Source organism: Diceros bicornis, chromosome 19 (assembly GCF_020826845.1).
Source record: "Diceros bicornis minor isolate mBicDic1 chromosome 19, mDicBic1.mat.cur, whole genome shotgun sequence".
Classification (NCBI taxonomy): Eukaryota; Metazoa; Chordata; class Mammalia; order Perissodactyla; family Rhinocerotidae; genus Diceros; species Diceros bicornis.
In genome coordinates this window covers 66,462-90,864 of record NC_080758.1, presented here as the reverse complement: position 1 = coordinate 90,864, position 24,403 = coordinate 66,462, and the positions used below count along the sequence as shown (strand labels likewise).

General features: G+C 57.0%; 1 protein-coding gene across 1 annotated transcript in view; it reads left to right on the top strand.

Annotated features, from left to right (window-relative positions):
• The window catches only part of MYT1 (myelin transcription factor 1), a 69,178-nt gene that overhangs the window by 25,913 nt on the left and 18,862 nt on the right, over window positions 1-24,403 (top strand). The window contains exons 3-13 of the mRNA XM_058562222.1: window positions 4,273-4,324; window positions 5,365-5,395; window positions 11,148-11,210; window positions 11,884-12,125; window positions 13,414-14,217; window positions 16,272-16,406; window positions 16,959-17,049; window positions 18,096-18,209; window positions 21,148-21,362; window positions 22,738-22,862; window positions 23,765-24,034. Coding sequence (XP_058418205.1) covers window positions 4,273-4,324; window positions 5,365-5,395; window positions 11,148-11,210; window positions 11,884-12,125; window positions 13,414-14,217; window positions 16,272-16,406; window positions 16,959-17,049; window positions 18,096-18,209; window positions 21,148-21,362; window positions 22,738-22,862; window positions 23,765-24,034 — 2,142 coding nt within the window. The remainder of the gene's footprint in view (window positions 1-4,272; window positions 4,325-5,364; window positions 5,396-11,147; window positions 11,211-11,883; window positions 12,126-13,413; window positions 14,218-16,271; window positions 16,407-16,958; window positions 17,050-18,095; window positions 18,210-21,147; window positions 21,363-22,737; window positions 22,863-23,764; window positions 24,035-24,403) is intronic.

Below are 24,403 nucleotides of genomic sequence, written 5' to 3'. Positions count from 1 at the left end.
CCACCCTGAGGCCATTCTCCCTAAACGTACTCAAGTCTGATCTGCCAAGCCTCCCCACCCTCACCCAGGCTCACGAGTCCGAGCAGCATCCTCCCTCTTGAGCCTCCCCTACACACTTCCCTGGAGGGGGATGGCGCTGAGGCTCGTGCTACTCGGGCCAGGACACCCTGCAGGGGCAGGGGAGGCAGGGTGAGGTCTGAGGCTGCTCAGGGCCAGGCTTTAGCACGGATTCTCTTCTTTGTCCAGCCCTTAGACATCCGTGCGGAAGGTTGGGAACACGGCTTAGGGTGGAGAGGAGGGAAGCTCTTTAGCCGTGAAGGCCGAGGAAGAACCAAGAACAAAAGAGAGTGAAAGAGACAGAGACAGAGAGACAAAGACAGAGAGTCAGAGAGAGACACAGAGAGAGAGAGAGAGATGGAGAAAGAGAGAGAAATAAAGAGAGACATAGAAAGAGAGAGAGAGAGAGTCAGAGAGGCAGAAAGAGACAGAGATAGAGACAGAGACAGGGAGAGTGGGGATGAGTGAGTGAGCAAGGAAGAGAAAGCTGAGGGGGAGCAGCACCTCCAGAGGCCACCATAGACATCTGTGAACTTGGGTTGGGGGCAGATCTGGCCTCTGGGAGTAGAGGTCAAGATGGGCACAAAGCCTGTTGGGTCTCGGACACCTCATGAGAAACCTCTGGACATTGAGAGAGAGGGCCCAGCCTCTCTGCTTGGTCACTGGCTGTGTGTCTGTGTTCTGAGTGCATCTCCCGTGACCACAGCCCAGTCCAGGTGAATCTGCGGACTTCCAGGCTGCTGACTGCCTTTGCTCTTTTGGTCCCCGCGTTGGTAAATGTCCACCTCAGGGAACCATTTTGCAAGGGTGCTGTGCAGACCGATCTGAAAAGGGGCTGGTCTTCGCAGCATGTCATTGTGAGAACTGTTTTGTTTAAAAAGAGCTTATGTGATTAACTTTGACTTTACTAAAAAATAGAGAACAGAACAAAGTAGTAACACCCTCTTGCGTGAGATCACCATTACGTGACAGTAATAAAGCAAGTTAAATGGAAGGATGCAGAGACACTTCTGTCTGGTTAATAGATGTGGCAAAACAGGATGCATTTGCCTTTGCAAATTTTTTTCCTTCACATAGTTTCCTATTGAAGACAGAAGTACTGAAATATTAATCAGAGCGAAGAGACGGTTTAAGGAGCACAGGGAAGCTGTGAGACACACTCCTGGGGCAGAATGAAGTTGGCATTACAGAAACAGTGCAGATGATGTTCTCGAGAGAGCTCGCTGGCTCACAGTGGGAGTGGGGATTGAGTGGGCTGTGACGAGGGGGCCTGTTCACCCTCAAGGTGAGAGGCCATTTAGTTTTCTGTGGGCTGTGCAAAAATAGGGGCTTGACTGGTTTGTGCTTGGAACAATTGAAAGGTTTTTAAAAATAAGTCAGTGAAACTTGGGAAGTGTCTCACTGTCTTTGCATCAGTGAGTGGCCTCTCTTTGTGTGGTGGGGGACAGAAAGGGGGATAGAAGGCCCTGGGTAGCTGCCAGCAAGCCAGGCTTCATGAGCCCAGTGGTGCTGGGCTGCCACGGGCACCGGTTCTCCATCCACAACGTGGAGCACCGATGTCGAGGGCATGAGGACAGCAGAGAACCCACCTCTGAAGAGCTTTGAGCCCCACAAGAAGGAAAACGATGCAGATCAAGCAGAGCTGGTTTTATCACAGCTTCGCCCAGATGCTTCTGAGGCAGCCACCACTGCTGGTTTCAGACAGCTCAGAAGTCAGTTTCCCTGCTTCCTTGTTGATGTCCCAAGTCATCCGGCTCTTACAAATTCATTCTCGTGTTAAAGAGCTTACCCTAGGTCAATTTTTCCCCTTTCAAAATCAAAGCTACATGTGCTGAAGAGAACTTCTCACTTATTGACCATTTGATGCAGATAAATTGCAAATGGAAAGGTGCTTGGCAAAATGAATGCCACAGCTGTTCGCTTCATCAACGGGAGCTCGCAGTTTGCAAGCAGCACCCATTACGCATCCCTGCAACCCTCTCTATTCTCTGCTCTTTGAATAATTTATCTGCAGGAAATCCAAATTGCCAAGGCACGCTTTAACCTAGCAGAATGCTTGCCAATTTCCTTGGGAAAACTGACAAAAAAAAAAAAAAAAAAAAAAAGAGGCCGTAGATTGCATCTCAGCTGAAAGCAGGCGCCAGCAATCAGACACATTAGCTCCATTGTGCGGCTGCATCGGAAGGCACTGGGCTCGGGCTCAGCGCAGACGACATTTGAAGGCTCATAAATGTAATGAAGTCCCTTTGACACCTGCTCCTCTCTCTCTCTCTCTTTTAAATGTGAGCCATTGGTCCATGGGGAACCTCTGCTTTAAAAATAGAAATTATAGTAATTGTCTTCTGTGCTATTGGAAGGCCGTAATAAACGCCCGGCTCGTAGCACGTGGCTCTGCAGCCTGGAGTAGAGAGGTTGCGTAAATTACTCCAGGTTTTGATTTTTCTTCCTTAACAAATCCCATAAATCACTATATGTTAGTGCTGCCCACGAGGGAGATTTGCTTTGCAAATTTCATCTTTCCAGTTGGGGGAATTCTTTTTTTTCTCTTCCTGGGCGGTAACTTAGACACTTGTCTCCTTCTGGCTTTGGGGTACTGAAGCCTGCTTCTGCTGCCTTTTGTTCCTTTCTCCAGCTACTTGCCCACTGTCGGCTTTCCCTTTGACAGCCTCAGCTGTGGCCTGGATCAGGTGGAATTGCTCCCTACCTTCCTGACCATGGGGACAGGTGGTGAGCCCTGGCTTTCCTGGGGCACGTGGGGTGCACCCCCCCCGACCTGGCCTCTCTCCCTTGAAGACTTGGAGCACATTGTGGTTCCCACTGACCTCCTACCTCCTAGTCACCTGCCTGCTTGGATTTGTCGGGTGTGACACAGGTCGAGGATACTGTGTGATGACCTGTAGCTCCTGGGGGCATCTCCCCTGCCCTGGGCCTGTCTGTGACCCTTGTCCACAGGCTTCACTCTCCTGGGGGCTCTCCCTTGACTCCTTCGCAGGACAGTGCGGGCAGCATCCCCTGTGAAGGTTGGTCAGGGCAGGGAATGTAGGTGGGGGTGGGGCACTGAAGGGCTCAGGTGGGGTGGCCAGAGGACCTGTGGGGTCTGGACTGTACAGGGGGCCTCATTCCCCTCAGGAGGCTCCACTCACCCTCTCCTGGGAGAAGCAACATCCCCGGAAGGGTGGCCTACGGGTCTGGTTCAGATGACCCCTTGGCCTGCATTCCTGCCTTAGCCTGGCTCTCTCCAGAGACTGCCTCCTGCCTCGGGAGCCATGCCGTCCAGCACAGCAGCCACAGGCACTCGGCACATGGCTGGTCAAAGTCAGACGTGCTGAGTCCAGGAGACATGTGGGGTTTCTAAGAGCACAAAACAAAACCCCATTCATAATTTTTCATATTGATTACTGCTGAAATGATAATGTTTTGGATAGATCGGGCTAAGTAAAGTTTAGTATTAAAATTAACTTTACTTGTTTCTTTTTACATTTATAACGTGGCTATTGGACAGTTTAAAATGACGTGCATGACTTGCACTCTATCTACCGGGCAGTGGTGCCCTGGAGGCCCCCATGCGTCTAGAACACACACGGTGGGTGTCCAGTCCCACGTTGGGGACGGTCTGGTCCCTGAGCTCAGGCCGCCTCTCCTCGGGCTCTTCCTGGGACAGCACTGGTAGAAATTGAAGCTATCTGTCTCTGGATGCTTCGTGGAGGCCCGCTGGGGTCCCAGCCATCTGTTTCTAACAGGACCACCTTGGTGTGTTGGGGGTACTAACTCCCACAGGAAGCCGGGATCTGGGGCACGTGGTGGGCGACCTGTCCTAGAGCCTTAGCACCTGCCAGCCCGATGAGCAGCGGGGGGCGCTCCTCAGTCTCACCAGGAGACCCCGTGTTATGAAACCCCAACGTTACTGATGATCTGGTAGATGGGGCACCACGCCTGCAGTTTTCTCCTCCAGTGCCAACTTGGGGCCAGCAGGAGGGCCGGGAGCGGGAGATGGGGACACATCCTGGGGCTGGTGGTCTCCACTCTGATGTACCTCCCCCTTGCTGCTCCTGGTCCCAGGCATCTCAGACCCTGTGAGCCTATTCCTTGTCATTCTGTGTCAGGGATTCACCTTTATCTTCAAAGCTTGATCCAGCAAATGTCTGGACGTCCTCGCACAGCGCTTGAGGTTGGTTCTGTGCTGTTTTCCCATTAACATAGTAGTTGTTTTTGCAGATGAGCTTAGAAAGCGAGGATAAGCGAGCTCGGACGCGATCCAAGGCCCGAGGTGAGTGCCGCCCTCCCCTGGCTGGGGCTGGCCTGGGCAGTCCAAGGCTCGGCTCTGGCCAAGAGTCCTGGGTCCTAAAGCTATAAATGCCACTTCTCCCCACAAGTTTCCACTAGGAACAGAACCCCCTGCAGTGCTCAGGCCCTGGGACCAACCTCCCCTGTGCTGAGCACCTGGGCTCTAAGGCGTCTGGTGGCCTCAGGCCTCTTCAACCTCAGGGTGCATGACAGGGCTGCTGAGGGGCCTTTGGCCCAGACAAACCTGCCTGGGGTGGAGACAAAGAGGCAGACACAGTTCCAGAGTAAGGGAAGCAAAGTTCAGTTAGAGGATCGGTCTATTTGGAAATGAAAGGCTGCCAGCCTTCCATCACCAGGCTCTTTGCCTTCCAGGACGTCTATCTTGGTGCTGGCAGGGACCGGGAGGTTGTTGGGTTGAACTGGCAGGGGGTGAGGAGAGGGGGCCAACGCCCTGCTTGGTCTGCAAGGACGGAGCCCAGCCCCTTGGCCAGCCTCGCCTCCCTGACCCTCAGGGCACACACCGGGCAAGGGCCACATGTTCCTGTGCGTGGGTGGCCCTCACAGTGGGGCAAGGAGCACTGAGCTTCTCAGACGTGCGACCCAGTCGGAACCCTGCATGTTTTTGCCCCCAGTGGCCCCATCACTGAGGGACCAGCCACTGGGCCCATCTGTTCTCCTCTCCAACCAGCTTTATCTGTGGGGTCATGTTTCCAGCCAGAAGCCAACTTCCACCTATAATTAGAGAAAGAGATACTGGCCTGGCCCTGAGGGCCCAGGGAGTCTGCCGCCAGCGGGCGTCTGTCCCACTCTGCAAAACCGCCAGCTCCTCGTGGAAAGGGTCTGGTGTGAGCATCGCAGGAGACAGCTCACTCCATTAGACCCTGGAGGACACTCTAGGAGGTCAGGAAAAGATGGAGTTCAGTTCTCACTGGGATTGCCTCGAGTTTCACTCTATTTGTGCTGTTAGGGCAATGTGACTTTTCTATTCTAACTCCCACGTGTTTCTCTGTTTCTTTCACCCAGCTCCCCCAGAGCCTGCAGGTGCCGACCTCAGGTAAGAAAGTCTTCCTGCTAGTGCCGAGCATTGCACCTGCCTGTGACCCTGGGCATCCTAAATGTCCCACACTGGGCACTTCCAACTGGCGAACTGCACCCCGCCCAAGCCCCTGCGTGCCCTAATGAGGCCCGCTTTCTCCTTACCGTGTGTCTAGCTGTCTTTGCCCTGCCTCTGCCTTCTTCTACCTCTGTCCTGGCCCCACCACGCAGCCGGCCTCTTGAGAGAGGCACAGCCGTGCTCACACCTGGTTGCCACCAGGACTTGACTGTCACCCTGGGCCCCAGCCAGCAATACGGGGCTGTATTAGTGGGCTCTCACCAATGCTTCTGGGTCCGATGGTCTGCGGCACCGTGCAGCCAGAGGTGAGGGCACAGGCTGTTCCGTGTCCTGAGTCGTCCACTGACTCAAGATGCAGACGGTGGTTTTGTGTGTTGGCGGTCTTGCAGCGGCTGAGCTCAGGGACTTTCCAAATTCCAGGTCCTGTCTCACAGGGGCTGAGCGCCCCGGGGAGGAGGGAGGATAGCCCGCTGCAGCGATTTGCTGGTTCAGGCAGGAGGAGCCAGGCTCTCCTTCCGGGAGGTCAACTTGCCCTTGCCCGCTGGCTTCTGTCCTGGGCTTGGGCAAAGCCTTTGTGTGTGGGGGAAGGCCAGAGAGAAAGCCGCTCTGATGACTATGTGTCGAGGCTGTCCTAGCATTGCCCCACACAGCCTCCGGCTGGCTCAGAGCTCTGATGAGTGGCGTCCAGTGACCAGCAAAGAAAACCGCTCCTCGTTCCCCTCTTTGCTGAGGAGGGGTAGTGCAGATGCATTCTGGCTCAAAACACGGGAGGAGAAAGGGAGGTGGTGCTTGTCAAGGGTCCACAATGTGCCGGGTGGGCACTGGGTGCCCCATTTAATTTTCACGAATTCCCTGTGAGACGGGGCTGGACTTGAACAGGCTGAGACAACCTGCCCGAGGTTCGTCCTTGGAGAGGTGAAGGGGCTCCGAGCCCACCCTCCTTCCCCATAGCAGCTCTGGTGCTGAGTACACCGCGGTGCAGCACCCAAGACAGCAGATAGGTATATCGGTAAGATGCTCCGCCCACGCCGAGGAGTCAGAGGTGACAATCTTGACTCGACGGAAGTTTCCATGAGCTCCCAGACTCCTGGATGGAGGCAAATACAACATTCTAGTTACTGAGGGTCGATGCTATTCTTTCTCTGCTCCCTCTGCCACCAGCCTAGCACAGCTTTCTCCATGTAATTGCATGGTTCCAGGCCATTGGCTGCTTCTTAATTCTTAGGGGTAAAGATTCTCACTGAACCCGAACAAATCTGGGGCTGGAACTGCCTTATTCTTCACCAGATAGCTGTTGAATGGATGGCTTTTGCCAATGAGGAAAACAGGAGGACCTCAAAGTGTCCCAGCGTACCTCCAATCTTTGAGACTGTAACTTGGAGACGGAAGGGGAAGGGACCTGGGAGGCAGGCTGGATGCTCAGAGCCCCATGCATGTGGCAAGCTCTGCAATGGCTGCACAGTACAGTCTTGATCTCAGAGATTCTCATGAAAGTACTGCCTGGTGGTATTATTATCCCGTTGTGAAATGGGGAAACTGAGGCTCAGAGAGTTAAAGTTTATCTAACCAGAAGAGCTGAATCATATGATCTACTGCCCAAAGCCCAGTCCTGAGTCACAGGTGGGACGGGTGAGTGTGGAATGGCAGCCAAACCAGGCCCCTGTGGGCTCCACAGAGCATGCTTTCCCTGAGCACTTGGGTCAGCTGCCTGCAGGGGAGGCACGCTCTGACCGGCTGGACCACTGGAAAGGATGCCTTGCAATACTCAGAGGGGCCAGAGAGCACAGGGTGGAGAGAAGGCTTCCCCTGGGCCATGTGGCATTCACCTGGGGACATCTTGGGGACAATGAGAGGGAGGAGGCTGGCACAGGACTCAAGGAAGCTCCAGTTTCTTGTAACAGCAATTAATTTTGGCAACAGATGAATTTATGGAGGAAGTTGGAAAGCAAACCCAAAGGACTAGGCGTTCTCCTGCAACTTTGAAACAGTGGAAGCAGAGATGACTTTCAAAATAGACTTGTTCTGAAATATTCTCAGAGGGGCCCCGGCCAGTGTAAGTGGGGGATTATGAGAGCATCTGGATTTTGTCCACCTTCATTTCTCCTGTAGTCTCAACCTATTTAGTTAGTAATTTACTTAGTGAGACTCTTAAACTTTTTTAGTGGAGAAACTAAGGGCGAATGCATTGACATTTAATGTTCTAGCAACAACACCTTCACCAATTCTTCAAGTTTTTGAGGATCGATGCTTAGAGTAAGATGGAACAGACTGTGTCAAACAATCGCACGTGTTCTGCATGGAAGGTGCTGTTTATTCCTGGTTCACGACCGCGTGTTGTCCACAGGCGACATGTGGGGATGCGACGTGTGGTGTGCTTGTGGCTCACACTCTGTGACTGTGCACGTCGGCTGCCGGGGGCACACTTACACTCAGGAACGGGCAGATACTGCAAGCCAGGACTTCTTCCCCTTCCAGGACACCACAGGCCGAGGACAGACAAGCAGACGAGACCCCTGTCCTGGTGGGGCTCACACTGTGGGTGCCAGCACAGGGAGAGTGACCCACAGAGAGAACTCTTCTGTGGTCTGGAGAGGAAAACCATGACGTTGGATGAACTCCTGCGGAATCACTGGAAGGGGGGCCGAGCTACAGCGCAGCTCTGTGGTGCAGGATTCACTCTGCGGAAGAAGGGCTTACATCCCATTGTCCCAGAACCCCACGGCCCATCCGCCGCCGCAGCTTGTCCGTTCCCCAGCTCAAGCGGAGCTCGCAGGAAGCCACTTATCCTCGGGGCGGCGGAGGGCCGTGTTCCAAGGTGAGCTGAGCAGAGGATCGACCTGGAAGACGCAGGACACTCGACTGCCTTCGCCCACCTCTGGAGCCCATTTGGAGTTTCACCGTGCCCTGAAATTTAGCACTGAGGGCCGGAGACAAAACAAACAGATCTGGTGGGTTTTCCCTTCGCGCCAGTGAAGAAGTGACAGACACATCCACTGTGTTTTAGTCTGGGCCCCTCTGCTGTCACACAGCCTCATGGTGGTCCTGCTAGGGGTGTTGGTTAGGTGGCAGGGGGCACCCTTCCTCTGCAGATGGAAGTGGCCAGACCCCTTTCGGAGCGGGAACGTCTTTGGGGCCAACTCCAAGTTCTGGGAGAGACACCACTCTGCCACACCTGCATCCTGGTTCTCTCCCAGCCCGTCCATCCTCACCAGAGGGCCTTGTCCATGAGCCACTGGCCAGCTCCCACCTAGGGGACGAATGAGAGTGGGGGGTCCTCTACCTGCCTCCAGGAAGCCGGAGGGAAGCCAGTCCCTTCCAGGGCCGCAGCCGAAGCGTGGGGCTTCAGTTTCTCCCAGCCTCGGTCTGGGCTTCCTGTGACACCTGTCGCTCATATCTCGCCCCTCAGAGTGGTCACCAGGGCCCTGCTCAGTGTGGGCTGTGAGCAGGCCCTCTGAGAGCCTGCTGCCCATCTCCCTGTGTCTGCTCCACGCAGGGAGCCATGCCGGGGGTCCAGGGTGCAGGCTTGGCTGGGCCTGCCTCTTCCCTTGCACTGAGGAGGGCCTCCAGGGGCCTGCTGCTTCCTCACGCTTCCCCCGGCCCCGAGTACATGGAGGGCGTCAGTGAACCCCGTGCTGGGGTGCTCGTGGGGGAAGCTGTGTGAGCCACGAGGCACAGGTTGCCGGCACTGCAGCCTCTGGGGCCTTGGCCGCTGTCACGTCTCCTCCTCCGGATGCTTCCTTGGCTGCCATGTGGGGAGCAGGGGTCTGAGGGTTTCCAGCTTCCTCTCCCAGCGTGACCCTCACCAGCTCCACACACATAGGCTCACTGCCTGTTCTGCTGCCCTCTGAGGCTGGGGCTGGGGGCGTCACTGGCACCCCCCGCACTCCCCTCCCCCCACCGCCGGGCTGGAGGCCAGGACTCTTCTGAACTGGTGGGCGGAGGTGTGGCTTGGAGCAGGTGACGTGTTCAGGGGCAGTGCCGGTGCCCCATAGGCCTCCACGGCAGCTGTCACCTAATTGCCTGATTACCTCAGTGATTAATCAACTAATTGGGACGTTAGCTTCAGATCTCCAATAACAAGGAGCTTTTGTGAAAAGTCTCAAAGCTAGCTCTTGAGAGAGAAAGCAAGGGTGGGCCATAGATTTTAGAACAAACAGGCCGGGAGCAGCGGCAACTCCTCTCTGTCCGGGAAGGAAACTCCCAGTAAACATGGCCCGTCCTCCCTTCCCCCTTCCTCCCTCTCTCCTTTCCTTTCTTCTTTCAAACACAATGGAAATCAGCATGAGACTGAGACCAGCCACCACGGAGGGCTGCAGGGCGTGTCCCAACCAGAGGCCCTGAGCTCGGGGCGTGGAGCTCTGCCTCTGCAGCCTGCTCTTCCTCCCTGACTGGTCAGTGAGTATGGCCTGCGTGACCAGTTGGGCCCCACAGTCATCTGCTGTCAGGCCCTTGATCAATCAAATTAGAAACCATTGGGGGTGTCTGGACAGAGGTCGAGGGGGGTGCCCCTTTCTGGGTCCCAGGAGCCTCTAGGTCGGTGGGCCTGCACCATCCATCCTTCACAGCCTCTGGGAAGCATGATCTGAGGTGGGGAGCTCAGACCCCATTACACTGATCCTGTTAAAAACAAGGTCTTCCCATCGTTGACGGGGGACCATGGGTGACGCCTTCCCAGGAGGAGCTCCGGCCCCTGCCTCTGGGGGACCTCTGACAGGTCTTCCATCTTGCCGGCTGTCAGTTTGCTGTTCCGTAAAATGGAGTGAGGGCAGCTCCTTGCAATCCTTGGTCTGTGGATGTGCCCAACAGCCTGCAGGACCCTGGCCTCACACGCCACACAGGCCCCTTGCTGCCCTGGGGAGCCGACTCCTGGGGAGGCAGGTTGGGTGGCGTGGTCCGTGCCCATGGTCAGAGGTTTCCAGAGCTTTCCATGGTTTGTTTCTAAGGGGAGACAGATGATGGTGGGGGGTGAGGTGCTTCTGGGGTCTTGCCTCTGTCCCCATGCCAGCCCCGGGGTGGGAGCTGCAAGAAACCCTGTGTCGCCCCCACCGAGGTCTCACAGGCAGCTCCTGGGTCACGAGTTCTCTTGGCTTTACCCACACCAGCTCGCAGGTTCTGGAATGGGGTGTTCACTGCCATGTTGCACCTGCCTCCAGCTGGAGACCTGTGGCTCCGGCCTGTCTGGCGTGTTTGCACAGTTGTTCTTACTTGGCGGTGCTGGCTCGTTTGCCAGAGGAAAGGCTGCAGGTCTCAAAGCACCGGATCCGGCCATGGGGACCCCAGGGTTTGTGCTTTGCTCTCGGGCCAGCCTCAGACGCTGGTTCTGAGGCACCTCAGAGGGTCCTGTTTCCCAGCTACCTGGAAGCCTGGTGGCAGTTTACCTGCAGAGGGAAAGACTTATTCTGGGAAAAAGGAAGCCGTCCAGGAGATGCCGACATTGGAAGTCTTGATCTCATACATACAAATCTTTAATTAAACACACTTATAAAATTGTAATGAGCCATTCATTTATTTAAATAGAGTGAGTTATTTCATTAATTTTTAGCAAACTGCAAGCCGCCATTCTGAGACACACTGTTTGGAGACAATCTTCTGCTCTCCAGGGTGAGGGAATGGGATGGGCCGAGACCTGGACCTTTTCCCCAGGCCGGGTGGGGCCTGACTCCAGAGTGATGGCTCCTGCTTGTCTCCCCAGCTGCCCTACCCCAGGATGCACGGGCTTGGGACACATCCGGGGCAAGTACTCCAGGCACCGCAGGTAAGGAGGCCTGCGGGCCCTCACCGAGGCCCCTGGGAAAGAGGTTGGGCTGCTGGGGTGTTGGAGCCCCTTTCCCACTTGGGCCCTTTCATGGATCTAGAACCTTCCATCTCTGCCTGAGGCTGCCGAGCCACAGTGTCCTCCCACTCGGCCCTGTTAACTGTGTGGGAGAGCTCAGAGCAGACCTGGTGCACGCTGGGGTGATCAGAGTGAGCTGCCACCCAGTTGTCACTGCTATCCCCCCAGGGGGTCAGCCCGACCTCAGGTGCCCACCACTGCACTGCCAGGTTCATAGCGTGGATGAGGGTGTGAGGGTCTGGAGTGGAGAAGGAAGGCCCCGGGCACTGCTTGGTGGGAGGAAGCGGCTGGTCTGACGAGGGCCAGGCCACCACAGAGGGAGCCACTCCATGTGTACGGCCGCATTGAAGTTAGGTCTTCCAGAGAAGCAGGAAATGCAATTTAAAGCACAATCAGGAGCTTTTTAATGTGGACAATTAGTGTAAGTTTTAAACACATCAGCTTCCCAGTCATGAGTTTGGGGCTTCAGCTGAGGGATGGCGATGAGCTGCAAAGAGAAACTTTCACCAGGGAAAGTGGCTGCAGAGGGTGAATAGCGGAAGGGAGGACCCGGGGGTTGACAGACAGGGCGGCCCATCACGGCTTCTTCCCCCAGTTTGCAGAGCTGCCCTCTGGCCAAGAAGAGGAAGCTGGAGGGTGCCGAGGCCGAGCACCTGGTGTCCAAGCGGAAGTCACACCCGCTGAAGCTGGCTCTGGATGAGGGCTATGGCGTGGACAGCGACGGCAGCGAGGACGCCGAGGTGAAGGGGGCCTCTGTGTCGGATGAATCGGAAGGAACTCTGGAGGAGGACGAGGCATCAGAACAGGAGGACATTCACCGCCCTGAGCCAGCTGAAGGTGCTTTGTTGCTCTTTCTCCTCGAATAAAGGGTGCTTAGTGTGGCCTGGAGTCACGCAGCCTGGGGATGGGGGGGCCATCCGAGTGAGTGAAAGGGCCGCGAGAAAGCCCTTCCTGAGAACAAGGCCGGCCTGTCCTGATGTTTGCTGGGGCTTCCTGGAGAGGAGCTGGTGCAGAGTGTGGGGGCCCGTGGGGGCGTCTGTGTGAACACTGTGTGTGACTGTGGACGTGTGTCTGGTGCGTGTGAGAGACAGTGGGCAGATGGACATGGGCCGTGTCTGTGTGTAGGAGCCTTGGACAGACCCTGCCCCACTTGGCCCTTGGGAGAGCTGCCTGGGGGCAGGGGTGAGGTTGTGTGGGGGTGCCCGGGAAGCCAGGAAGGGGGACTCAGGGGATCTCCTTGCTTGCTCCTTCTTCCCTGTGGGGCTGTCCAGGACTGGCTGGGTCCACGCACCCAGGTCTTGGCAAATGCTGGTGTGAAGGTGGCCCTAGGCCCTGGAGAGAAGCATTTGTGTCCCCCAAGAGCCCTGGCAGACTGTAGAGTCCTGAGGGTGGGAATGAGGCCCGAGGTACAAACTCCCCAACTCCCCCAAGCTCCTGGTGTCTTCTGACCTTGCAAGACCTGAGATGGATTTTTATTTTATTATGGAGCCAATCCAGGGAGGGTCCTCACACCCACCTCACTCCTGGGGCTCTGGCTGTGCCTGAAGTGGTGCACAGCCCGTGGACTCCAGGCAGAAGGGACTAACTCGCCTGCTTTCTCACAAAGGAGGGCATTGGGCGTCAGCCCTGGCTCACTCCCTCCTGTAGTGAGTGTCCTTGGCGATGATCCCACAGGGTCTGCGTGTGGTGAGTGCCCACTAGATCTTAGTCATGGTGGTAAAAGGATTTAAATTTGGGTCCTTTAAATATATAAATTTGTTTACTGCTTTTCAATTATGAAACAATTATTCAAAATCTGATGTATTCTTTAAGCTCCATTTTATGAAATGCAGGTTTACCTCATTTGAGAAAGTACCCATAATGGGGAGGATGTTAATCAAAAATATCAGAGTAATTCTCAGCTTCAAAAATACAGTAGCGGGTACTCTATCCACTGCATAAAATAAGTTCACTGTGCTCTCCAGATGTGGGCAGAAGGGCTGACACAGACCACCCAACCCAGTCCCCATTTCCCCTGTTTCATGCTCCCCAGGCTGCTGTGGGGCAGGTGGAGGGGATCAGAGGCCTGGAGACCTGTCCTCTTCCCCATGTGCTCCTCCCACATGGCGTTTCTGACTTTGTGCAGGAGGGAGTCCTGTCAAGTCTCATTTCGGATCCAACCCCGTCAGCAGCTCTACCAGCTCCTCCAAGGGCAGCTACAGCAGCTATCAGGAAATCATTGCTACTTCTCTCCTAAACTTGGGCCAAATAGCTGAAGAGACCCTGGTCAGGGAGGACTTGGGCCAGGTGGCCAAGCCAGGCCCCAGCATCATGCACCTGGTTCAGGAGGAGGCTGAGGAAGGAGCTACCAGCGATGAGGGGGAAAAAGACGTCTTTATTCAGCCAGAGGACGTGGAGGAAATCATTGAAGTCACCAGCGAACGCTCCCAGGAGATGTGCCCCCAGTCCCTGGAGGGTGTGGCCTGTGAGGAGTCCTGCCAGCAGAAGGTCGCCCTGGGTCATGAGGAGGAAGAGGAGGAGGAGGAGGAAGAGGAGGAGGAGGAGGAGGACGAGGACGAGGAGGAGGACGAGGAGGAGGGGGAGGAGACTGCTCCTGAGGAGATCTGCCAGGAGGGTGTGCCCCAAGCCCCCACCCAGAAGGCCCCCAAGCCCGAGTACTCGGTCATAGTGGAGGTGCGCTCAGACGATGGCAAGGATGAGGACTCGCGTTCCCAGAAGTCTGCGGTCACAGACGAGTCGGAGATGTACGACATGATGACCCGTGGGAACCTGGGCCTCCTTGAGCAGGCCATTGCCCTGAAGGCCGAGCAAGTGCGAGCCGTCTGCGAACCAGGCTGCCTGTCTGCCGAGCAGGGCCAGCTGGGCCCCGCTGAGCCAGGGAAGGCGGCAAGGCCTTTGGATGCCACAAGGAAGAACTATTGCAGCAAAGGTAGAATCGGGGCCACACTCACTCTCCTCCCTCCTGGGGACGGAGGCCCTTACAGCGGGGAGGGGGCAGCGGACGAATGCAGATAAGGGGCATATGCACACACCACACAGAATGTGGACACTGAGGAAATGGGCTCACACTGAACACCTAGGGTAATCCCGAGAGAGACATAGCTGAGGCACGAGGTGGGAGGAGGGGGAGGTGTGAGGGTATGTAGCTGGCCCCAGAGCCTCAGCAACAGTGTGGGGGATGCACCTGGGTCATGGAGAGACACAGAAATGAGCCAGACCCTGGGGGACCCACTTGGGTGCTGGAGAGACACAGATGCGGGCCAGAGTCTGGGGAGTCCCACCTGGGTCCTGGAGAGACACAGATACGGGCCAGACCCTGGGGAACCCACCTGGGTCATGGAGAGATACAGACAAGGGCCAGACTCTGAGAGGACCCACCTGGGTCCTGGAGAGACACAGACACGGGCCAGACCCTGGGGGACCCACCCGGGTCATGGAGAGACTTGAGCGAGCTGTGTCTCTGGGTGCCCCCCAGCTGGTAGGTAGGTGGGGACACCAGGCACAGAATTTCTGGGAATACTCTCTTGTATCAGATAAGATCAGGGGCAGATACTAAGGGACATAGCTGAGGGAACACAGATTATTTCAACCTGGAGGACAGCTTTCGAGGGGATACCCTTTCAGGGCGGCACCAACTTAGGGGACAGCTGTTTGGGGACTCAGATTTGGGCCAGCGCAGGCCTTGAGGAGATGCGGACACAAGGAAACCCAGGAGATGTTGACACAGGCTCAGGACAGGTGCCAGGGCCTGTGTTAGTGTATCAGTCTGGGGGTGGCAGGCCTCGGGCCCACAGGCCAGTGCAGACATTGGTGGGACACTGTTGGGGACTCGTGGGGAATACAGAATGACAGCCCCAGGCCCAGATTTGGGACTCTGACCTGTGGGACAGACATTGGGGGATCCAGACGCAGGGTGTCCTGCCTTAAGGGATACAGTTGAGGGCATGGACCTAGGGGACAGTGTCTCAGGGTGAGGCAGGTGGCTGAGCAGGAGCACCGAGAAGTGCCAAGCAGGCCACGTGCTATGGGAGAGACAGTAGGACTGGTTTTAGGGACTGACACTGAGGCACACACAGTGCAAGCCCGGGGCAGAGGCCAGGCAGCCAGGGGAGCAAGCTCAGGAAGCAGATGTTGGGGAGGGACTTGCAAGCCCCTCAAGACGCCCCTGCCTGCCCCGTTGGGTGACAGTCCACCTTTCTGCCCATTTGAACTCAGAGAGGCAGAGCTGGGGTCCTGCCCCTCAGAGCCCCCAGGGGGCCCTGCCCTATCCCAGTGGGAGTTCTGAGCCTGGCTTTGTGACTTCTGTGCACCTGAAAGGGGACGGTTTCTCCAGGAGTTTCTCCGGGACATCGGCTATGCTCCGGGGGTTATCCATGTCCCGACAGGCTTTCCCTGCTGGCCCTACACGCAACAGTGACTTCTCTGGGCCCGCAGAGACTAGACGAGGTCAGTAACTGCGATTTGGGTTTAAATTTCTGCCCAGGCATTTATTTGTCATGTGGCTTTGGTAAGTCACTTAACTTTGTCCTCCTTGTTTTGTCAAATCAAAAGGACGTGTCCTGGCAGGGGCCTTGTCGCATACCTTCACCTCTTTATGCAGAGGCTGGACCTCTAGGTGTGGGAGCTCGTGGAGGTGTGGCCCCCACACCAAAGCCTGTGGGCCTCATGTGGTGTCGGCAGGAGAGAGGAAAGAAGGCGCCAGCCGCCATCTCGTTGTCCTCTTTAAAACGCTGCACGTCCTGCTCTTTGGGGGAGTTTGGGCAGTCTCAGGGCTCTTGCACGCAGACAGCTGGGGTGCACCAGTTTCTCTAGGGTCTCCTCGTTGTCCAGCCCCTGGTCCCTCTCGGGCTCTTGGGCAGCCTGGCCACTCTCCTCTCTGGAGAGGCAGGGTGAAGGATCATGAGCTGCTCTGTCCCCCTCCCTGCTCACCACCCACCGCCCACTTCCTGGCTACCCTCTAACTGCTGCGTCTTGTGCGTTTAGATCCCTCAAGAACTGAGAAGCGTGAGATCAAGTGTCCCACACCGGGCTGTGATGGCACTGGCCATGTCACTGGGTTGTACCCTCACCACCGCAGCCTGTCCGGCTGCCCCCACAAGGACAGGATCCCCCCGGAGAGTGAGTACCTCTGTGTAGCTCAGGCCATCTCTGGAGTTTGGATGGTGTCCCCACGGAGGAGTGGCCAGCCAGGGCCCTGTCCCTTTGGATTGGCACTGTCCAGATGCCCAAACTTGAGCCCTATGATGCTGGGGACATGGAGCGCGCCCAGTTATCCACCTTGAGATGGCAGCCTGGGTCAGGGTCCCCAGAAGACTGCCACAGACACAGGCACGTGAGGGGGGAGACTGAGTCAGCCAGCTAGGGGGGCCCCCGCCTGTGCTCTGATGGCTCAGGTGGAGAGATCCTTCCCTACTTCCGGGCTAGAGGCGGTAATTGTGAACATTAAGTTTAGAGGAGTGAATCACAGAACAACTAGAGGTTTTAAAGCCGAGTTGGTTTCTTCCTCAAGGATGCAGGGGCCCCTGTGGCAGGGGAGGTGCCTTGACCGGGCTGAGGCTTGGGGCTGGAGCTGCCCTGGCCCCCACTCCTATAAAGCTGCAGCCTTCAACCAGGGCTCCTGCATCCTCCTTGGCCATGCTCACCGTCTCTGCCTCCCTGGTTCTCTGACAGTCTTGGCCATGCACGAGAACGTGTTGAAGTGCCCCACTCCCGGCTGTACGGGCCAGGGCCACGTGAACAGCAACCGCAACACGCACAGAAGGTACTTGGCTGAGCGGGGCATGCTGAGGGCCATGGGGGGGTCGTGTGGGGGTGGGCCGGGCCTGCTGTGTGTGCCCGGCCTGGGACAGGGCTCAGGCCTGCCACATCCCCCTGTGTGCTGCCGCTCGGGGCGGGTGCAAGGTCAGGGCAGACCTTTGAGGGGAGCAGAGTGGCACCAGGAAGTGTGGTCACCTGGTGGTGTTGCCACCTGAGCCACTGCGAGTGGGGGTCCTGAGACACCAGAGGGCAGCTGGAGGAGTGGACATGTGCTGCGCAAAGGCCTATTGCCTATGGTGAGAACCGTGGAGACCTCGTCCCGCCAATAGCTGGGGAACCTCTTCACACCAGCTCTTGCTCGTGGCAGAACCTCAGCAGTCCAGGCCCGAGCTCTGGGCTGCTCTGTGGTGTGCTGAGACCCCGCAGAAGCGGGTGGGTGGCCGTGGCCGCGTGGATGTGCCCGTGCTCCAGCGGCACGCGCTCAGCTGATAGGGCTGCCGGAGCTTCCGAGGGGAAGACGCTGGGCTGCTGAGCACTGCTGTGATCACGCCACCTCCAAGGAGCCTTGCCTGACAGATGAGGCTGCGCCTGCAGCATCTCAGGCTGGGTGCTTTCCTAGGTAGGGCCTGAGCCCTCCTGGTGTGACCTGGTAGTCCATGTCCTCCAGGGTCGGCACCCAGGTGATGGCCCACGGGGCCCTGGGCTTCCCCGAGGTGGCTGATGGTACCTGAGCTGGAGACAGGTCCAGAATGCGATCTGGTTGGTGGTGAGTGAGCAGAGGGAGGGGAGGGGCAGGCCTATCGCCCAGACCCACCAGAGGAGGCACCTTTGCTCAGAGCTTTGAAAGCCTTTAAGATGAATTTCGTCCTCATGTGTCATTGGCTTAGAATTTTCCTCCAATGGAAGCCGACAGAGCGGCCTGTACTTGGAGGGTCGGGGACAGACCTGGAGAGACCGCCTCCCCGGCTCCCGCGGGCGCCTGCTGGCCTTCCGGGTCTGAGGGGCAGGGCCCGCAGGAGAGTGCCCAGCGCCCCCTTGTCCTTTCTCTAGTTTGTCCGGGTGTCCTATTGCTGCTGCTGAAAAATTAGCCAAAGCTCATGAAAAGCAACAGCCACAGCCGGGAGATCCTTCCAAGAATGGCTCCCATTCAGATCGGATCCTCAGGTGAGTGAAAGGAGCCGCACTGAAGGGGCTGCCTCCCGAAATGCCCCAGGGGCCCTGCAGTCTCCCCGGGGCTGCACGCGCCCGTGCTCGTGTTCGTGCTGGTGCATGTGCGCGTGTGCTGAGGCGTGGAGTTGCCCACGGGGCCTCCCAGGGGCAGAGCCGGAGGGCGGCTTTGGGGGCACACAGGACAGAGTCTCGTCTGAGACAGAGAACTCTCCTGCGTCCGCCAGTGCCTCGGCTGTGGCACAGACATCTGCATGCTGCCCTGCCTTGCTCTCCTGCGAGTGTCTTGCCTCACCACTTGAGGTTGTTCAGGGGTTCATTCGTGGCGGTGCTGGTCCTGTCTGGAGACAGCAGACAGCATCAGCTGAGGGTCACTGCTGTCCAGGACTCACGGGGAGCTGCTCTTCCCTGGCTGTCGTGCCTCCGCCTCCCTCACTCCGGGGATGGGCCCTAAACCCAGGGAGAGGAGCGGGTGTGGGCGGTGCCCTCCACAGAGCTGCCTCCTGGTGGCCCCTGAGGTTCTGAGACAGCAGTAGGCGTGCGCGTGCTTGGGTGCATGTGTGTGAGTGTGTGTGCACGTGTGCATGCATGTGTGTGCATCTACCTGTGTAGACATGACTCATCACAGAATCCATCTACTTAGCATCCCTCCATCCACGTGGCCTCTGAAGTAGGTGCTACAAATAAGGCCATGCTCACCGGGGTGGGGGTGGGGGCTGGGGGGGAGCTGGCATTGGCGCCCTGCCAGCCTGGCTTCAGAGTCTTGTTCCTGACCACAGTTCTTCGCCCGGGGGGGCCGCTTCCCTGGGGCACACAACACCCGCCGTGCTGGGGGACACCCCCGCCCTCTCCTTTCCCCACCTGCTGTCCTCCCTCAGTGGACACCCTGCTCTCGGTTTCTTTGAGGAGCTAGAACGCCCACAGATCTTCCTCCTCCCCAGTCCTCCAGACCCCCGTTCCACGTCTGCCTCCCGAAGGACAGTGTGGGAGACCAGGGCTGCTGTACCCTGCATGAGCCCAGTGCCTGGTGGTCACGAACACGGGCGATGGCCTCCCACCGCCTGCCCCCTTTCAGGCCCCTCCCATCCCTTCCCTGGCATGGCCTGGGAGTCTCAGCCAGAGGGACTTGGCCACCCGCCTTGGCCTGCTCTGAGGGTCCCATGCGAGGCGTCTCTGGGTGGGCAAGGGGCCTCACCCTCCTGCACTGGGACACACTCGCAGTCCCATCCATGGGGCGCCTTCAGCTCTGCATGTCCAGTTGGCTTCTTTCCACCAGCTGGCCCTCATGACGGTTGAAGCTGCTTCCTTCCTCCGTCTTATTCCCGTTCCTGCCAGCTTCCTGTCAGTTACTAATTCGGTCCTTTTCCTGCCTGGATCTAAGTCACTGACAAAATGTCAAACCACCAGGCAGATGAGGCCCGGTGAGGCCAGGGTGGGGGCCAAACAGGCTCCAAACTCAGAGGCTGCACCTCCAGGAACTTGGACCTCAGTTCATTTGCCTGTAAAAGTGGGACAACAACATTATCTTGTCGACTTCAAGCTTCTTCTCGTGAGGCTGCAAGGAGGTGGCGAGATTTTCCTCCCTGGCCCTTGGTGAGGAGCCCAGAGTGGGAGTGACTGTGGCCAAGATGCAAGAGCCTTCCGTGCAGGCTCTGTCCATTCTATGAGGCCACGTTTCTGGGTGTTGGACCCAGGGGTGCAGGGAAAATCCTTGCAAAGCTTTGCTGGAATTGTGGGCACTAAGTCTGTGCTGCTGGCTGAAGTCCTGGCTGAGGAAGCCGTCCAAACATGGTACCGATGTGACGTTTAGGATTCGTTCTTCCCCTGAGTGCTCTCCAGCAGCTTCTTCAGATGTCACTGGGCCAGGGTCCAGCCAGGCCCTCCCACCTTTCTTGGGCAAGGAAAACGTGCCCACATTCTGGTGGTGTCCCGTTTCCCAAGGCCCTTCTGAGCCGTGCAGGGTCTTTTTGTCCCCAGGCTCCTGTTTCAGGCCACACTTAAGTTCTTACAGCGCCCAGCATGTTAGAGGCCCTCACCATTGGCCTCTTCCTAATTTCGCCGACCCACACTTTCCAGACTGAAGTCATTGCTTAGTGCAGAGACAGGAGCAAAGAGAGCTGGGGAGGTGGGGGTGGTTCTCCCAGCCTCCTTCTCTCTTTTCCTTCTCTCTGAGTGGACTGGTACAGGAGCCCCTCTGCACCCTGTGTGGTTGGTACGGCTGGTCTTCCTGCCCTCGCTCCTGCGCTGTCTCGACCAATGTCTTCACGCCATCCCTTACGCATTTAGAAATCTGAACTTTTCCAAGAGCTTCAATAACAATGAACTGAATGCTCACAGTGGCCTTTCCATCCCTGTCCTTAACCCTTCCAGCAGTCCCCCAGGGGCCATCTCAATGACTTGAAGCAGAAGACAGTGGAGGGCTAAGACCTGCCCTGGTGAAGAGCGGAGCTGGCCTGCCCTGAGGCTGATGCTCAGAAACACAGCCACATCCCCTCCAGATGCCCCGACTCCCTCCCCACTGGGGGTTCTGTTTTTCTGCCGCTAGAATTCTGCCTGTGGTGGCTGGCCGCCATCCTAGGGAGGCTCCTGTCAGGCTCCCTGCTGAGGGCTCTCTCTCATTGTGACTGAGCTCTTTGACACCTGCTCTCCTAAGTTCAGAGGGAAGATCTCAGGCCCTCCCTCCTCTGGCTAATGCTGTCTGCAAGGGACATGCCGTCATTTCTTCAAGGTTCCTATTGCTTCCTCCTTGCAGGCAGCTCTTCCTCACACAGATCAGGCCCTCAGCACCCTTTATGGTGGGACTTGGGGGAGGGTCTCTGTCCACACTGGGCTCTGAGGGGTCCCTGTCCAGGCCGTGGGGTAGGGCACTGGGGATGGGTGGCACGTGGTCCCTGGTCCTGTCCTCATGGTTCTGCACCTCTATCCTGCACCTCAGGCCCATGTGCTTTGTGAAGCAGCTCGAGGTCCCTCCATATGGAAGCTACCGGCCTAGTGTGGCCCCTACCACACCCAGAGCCAACCTGGCCAAGGAGCTGGAGAAGTTCTCCAAGGTCACCTTCGATTACGCAAGTTTTGATGCTCAGGTTTTTGGCAAACGCATGCTTGCCCCAAAGATTCAGACCAGCGAAACCTCACCTAAAGCCTTTAAATGTAAGTTGGGGAGAACCATTCCTGGGAGGTAGAGGGTTTGGAGGGCGATGGAAGAGGGATCCCTCGTCCAGGAGCATGTAGGGAATCTGTACCCTGGGGGGCTGATTGGACTGGGCCGGGACGCAGGCCTGGACCCTAGCTGCCCCAGTGTCCACCGTGCTGGCTTTCTTGGGGTCTGCATCTCGCCCATGTGCCGCCTCCATGTTCACCATCGAACTTGGGGCATCTCCTCACTATTTGTGAGACAGAACCAAGGTCCTTTATGGCGTGCATGTCCAAAGGCTTAAGAATAACTTTTCTGACCTGGTACACCAGAGAAGCCCTCTGCCCTTCTGCGCGGGGACCACCTTGCTGGAGACTGTTGTTTGTGGTATTAGCGACACATTTGCTGAGTACTTGCACTAACAAACCTCCTTCCTACAAACTTTCGAGAACAATCCTTCCTGTCTTTTTTGGTCACTTATTGCACTAATTTGTGGGTCGCAGGCCCTTTAGCCCTGGAAGTGCATATGAAATGGAAAAGCAGTCCCCATGTGCACATGAGATTGGAACTGGCACCTCCTGGTGGATGTTCTCAGTCCCCAAATGCAGCAGTGATGAGTTACCTACGTGTTAGTGATAACAATACCGATGGACACAATTACCGCAGGAGCGCCAACGCCTCTCCCATGTGTTAGGGCTGAGCCTTCAGGCTTCACACACAGGCAACCACTGACACTACAGCACCCACAAGGAGCTTCCGTGTATTCGGAAGTGTGCTGGGGTGCCATGATTACTCAGAGATACCACACCTGAGAGTAATGGTATGGCTACAGCACAGTTACTAGAAAAGACAACATTTTGTGCCTTCACTTGTCATGTTTATTTGAACAATATGTGACTTTATTAAAGCAGTGAATATTCTGGGGACACCAGACATCTGATTTTGAGATGCTGTGACAGAATTTTCCTACTTGGGTGCTATTCCAAACATTCGTCCTATTTACAGAATTCTTTAGTCTTTCAATAAGCATTTACCAATAGACAGCTTGTTTTGGTTTGAAATATCAGGGATGCTGGAATGTCTGGAGGGTTTTGCTTTTTCTGCCCAAATTTTGGTCAAGCCAGAAATAGCCTCCTCAGTGCCCGACCAGAGGGCAAGTAGGAGTGGGGAGTGTGGGCCCCTGTGAGTGGGTCGAATGACCCAGGCCCAAGCCCACCTTTCACGTAGCGGTGCCCAGTGCAATCCCAGCCGTCCCAGAGTCCCTGATGTGCTGCGTGGCCGCCTCATGTTCAAGTTGTGTATCAGCCTGGTCTTGTTCCCTTTTTGCAGCCAAACCTTTCCCAAAGGCCTCTTCCCCCAGGCACAGCCCCTGCACTTCATCCTCTTCCACAGGCTTTGACTACGCCCACGACGCTGAGGCTGCGCACATGGCCGCCACTGCCATCCTGAACCTCTCCACCCGCTGCTGGGAAATGCCTGAGAACCTCAGCACGAAGCCACAGGACCTGCCCAGCAAGGTTAGTCCCCTGTAAGGAGCCCCTTCTGAGGCAAAGACGGATGGGTGGCATTTACAGTCAGAATCACATGCCCCTGCACGAAATGTGCTCAGGAACACCCAGTGTCTGCTCGGTAGTTATCATTCTTATCTTTCCTCCCTCCTGGCCATGGCCCCGATGACCAGAGAGGTTGGAAGAGTTCCCCTGAGAGCTCTGTGTGCTGTGCCTAAGGGGGAAAACATGTGTGTTCCCTCGCATTTGCCTGAGCCTGAGGGTGGCACACACGCGGGTTCCCTCGTGTTTCCCTGAGTCTGAGGGTGGTGCACACGTGTGTTCCCTCGTGTGTCCATGAGTCTGAGGGTCATGCATATGCCTGTTCCCTCATGCTTGCCTGAGCCTGAGGGTCGTGCACACGTGTGTTCCCTCGTGTTTCCCTGAGTCTGAGGGTCGCGCACACGTGTGTTCCCTTGTGTTTGCCTGAGCCTGAGGGTGGCGCACATGCATTTCCGTCATGTTTTCCTGAGTCTGAGGGTCGTGCACATGTGTGTTCCCTTGTGTTTGCCTGAGTCTGAGGGTCGCGCACACGTGTGTTCCCTCGTGTTTGCCTGAGTCTGAGAGTGGCGCACACGTGTGTTCCCTCGTGTTTCTCTGAGTCTTGGGTTATTCTCACCTGACCATGCTCACTGCCTTCTCTGGGGTCTGGTGTTGTGGTGTTGGGAGACTCGAGGGAGAGTGGAGTCTCCTGGGTGAGCCCGAGGAGACGGGCAGGACTGCTTCTCCTGGGAGGCCCTTCTGTTCCTGTTTGGCTCTGCGTCCTTCCACGGGAGCCACAGTAGCTGGCATTCTGTAACGCTGAATTCCTGCACCAGAAGGCACACATGGAAGGGGTGGAGTCACTACAGATTTCACCTTTGCAATGGCAGGCGGTAGACATTGAGGTGGACGAAAATGGAACCCTGGACTTGAGCATGCACAAACACCGCAAGCGAGAGAGCGCCTTCCCCAGCAGCAGCAGCAGCAGCAGCAGCCCGGGCATGAAGTCTCCCGATGCCTCCCAGCGCCAGAGCAGCGCCAGCGCCCCCAGCAGCTCCATGACCTCGCCCCAGTCCAGCCAGGCCTCCCGCCAGGACGAGTGGGACCGGCCGCTGGACTACACCAAGCCCAGCCGCCAGCGAGAGGAGGAGCCTGAGGAGGTGGGTGCCGGGGCTGAGCAGTGGGTCAGTGCTCCTGCTTCTCCAGGCAGGGCCTCTGGGGGTCTGGTTCCTTCCCACACAGGGCTCTGCACCCTCCGGGCAGCTAGGACTCGGCCGGCCCTCCTGGAGGGGTTTTCACCCTTTTGCCATGCTGTGGCTTCAGCTTCTCAGCTCCACAGACACGGCGGTCAGCAGAGTGTGGGCCCTCGGAAAGCACGGGGAGAAAGGCTTCTTTCAGGTCCCACGGGGGCATTTGGGGACAACTCTGAATTCCTTGGTTTTGTGGGCATCCCACCAACCTGCTGTCCAGAGAGGGAGACCTTGAGCTCCAGCAGCTACCCCTCGTGACCGTCCCCAGTACACTCCAGG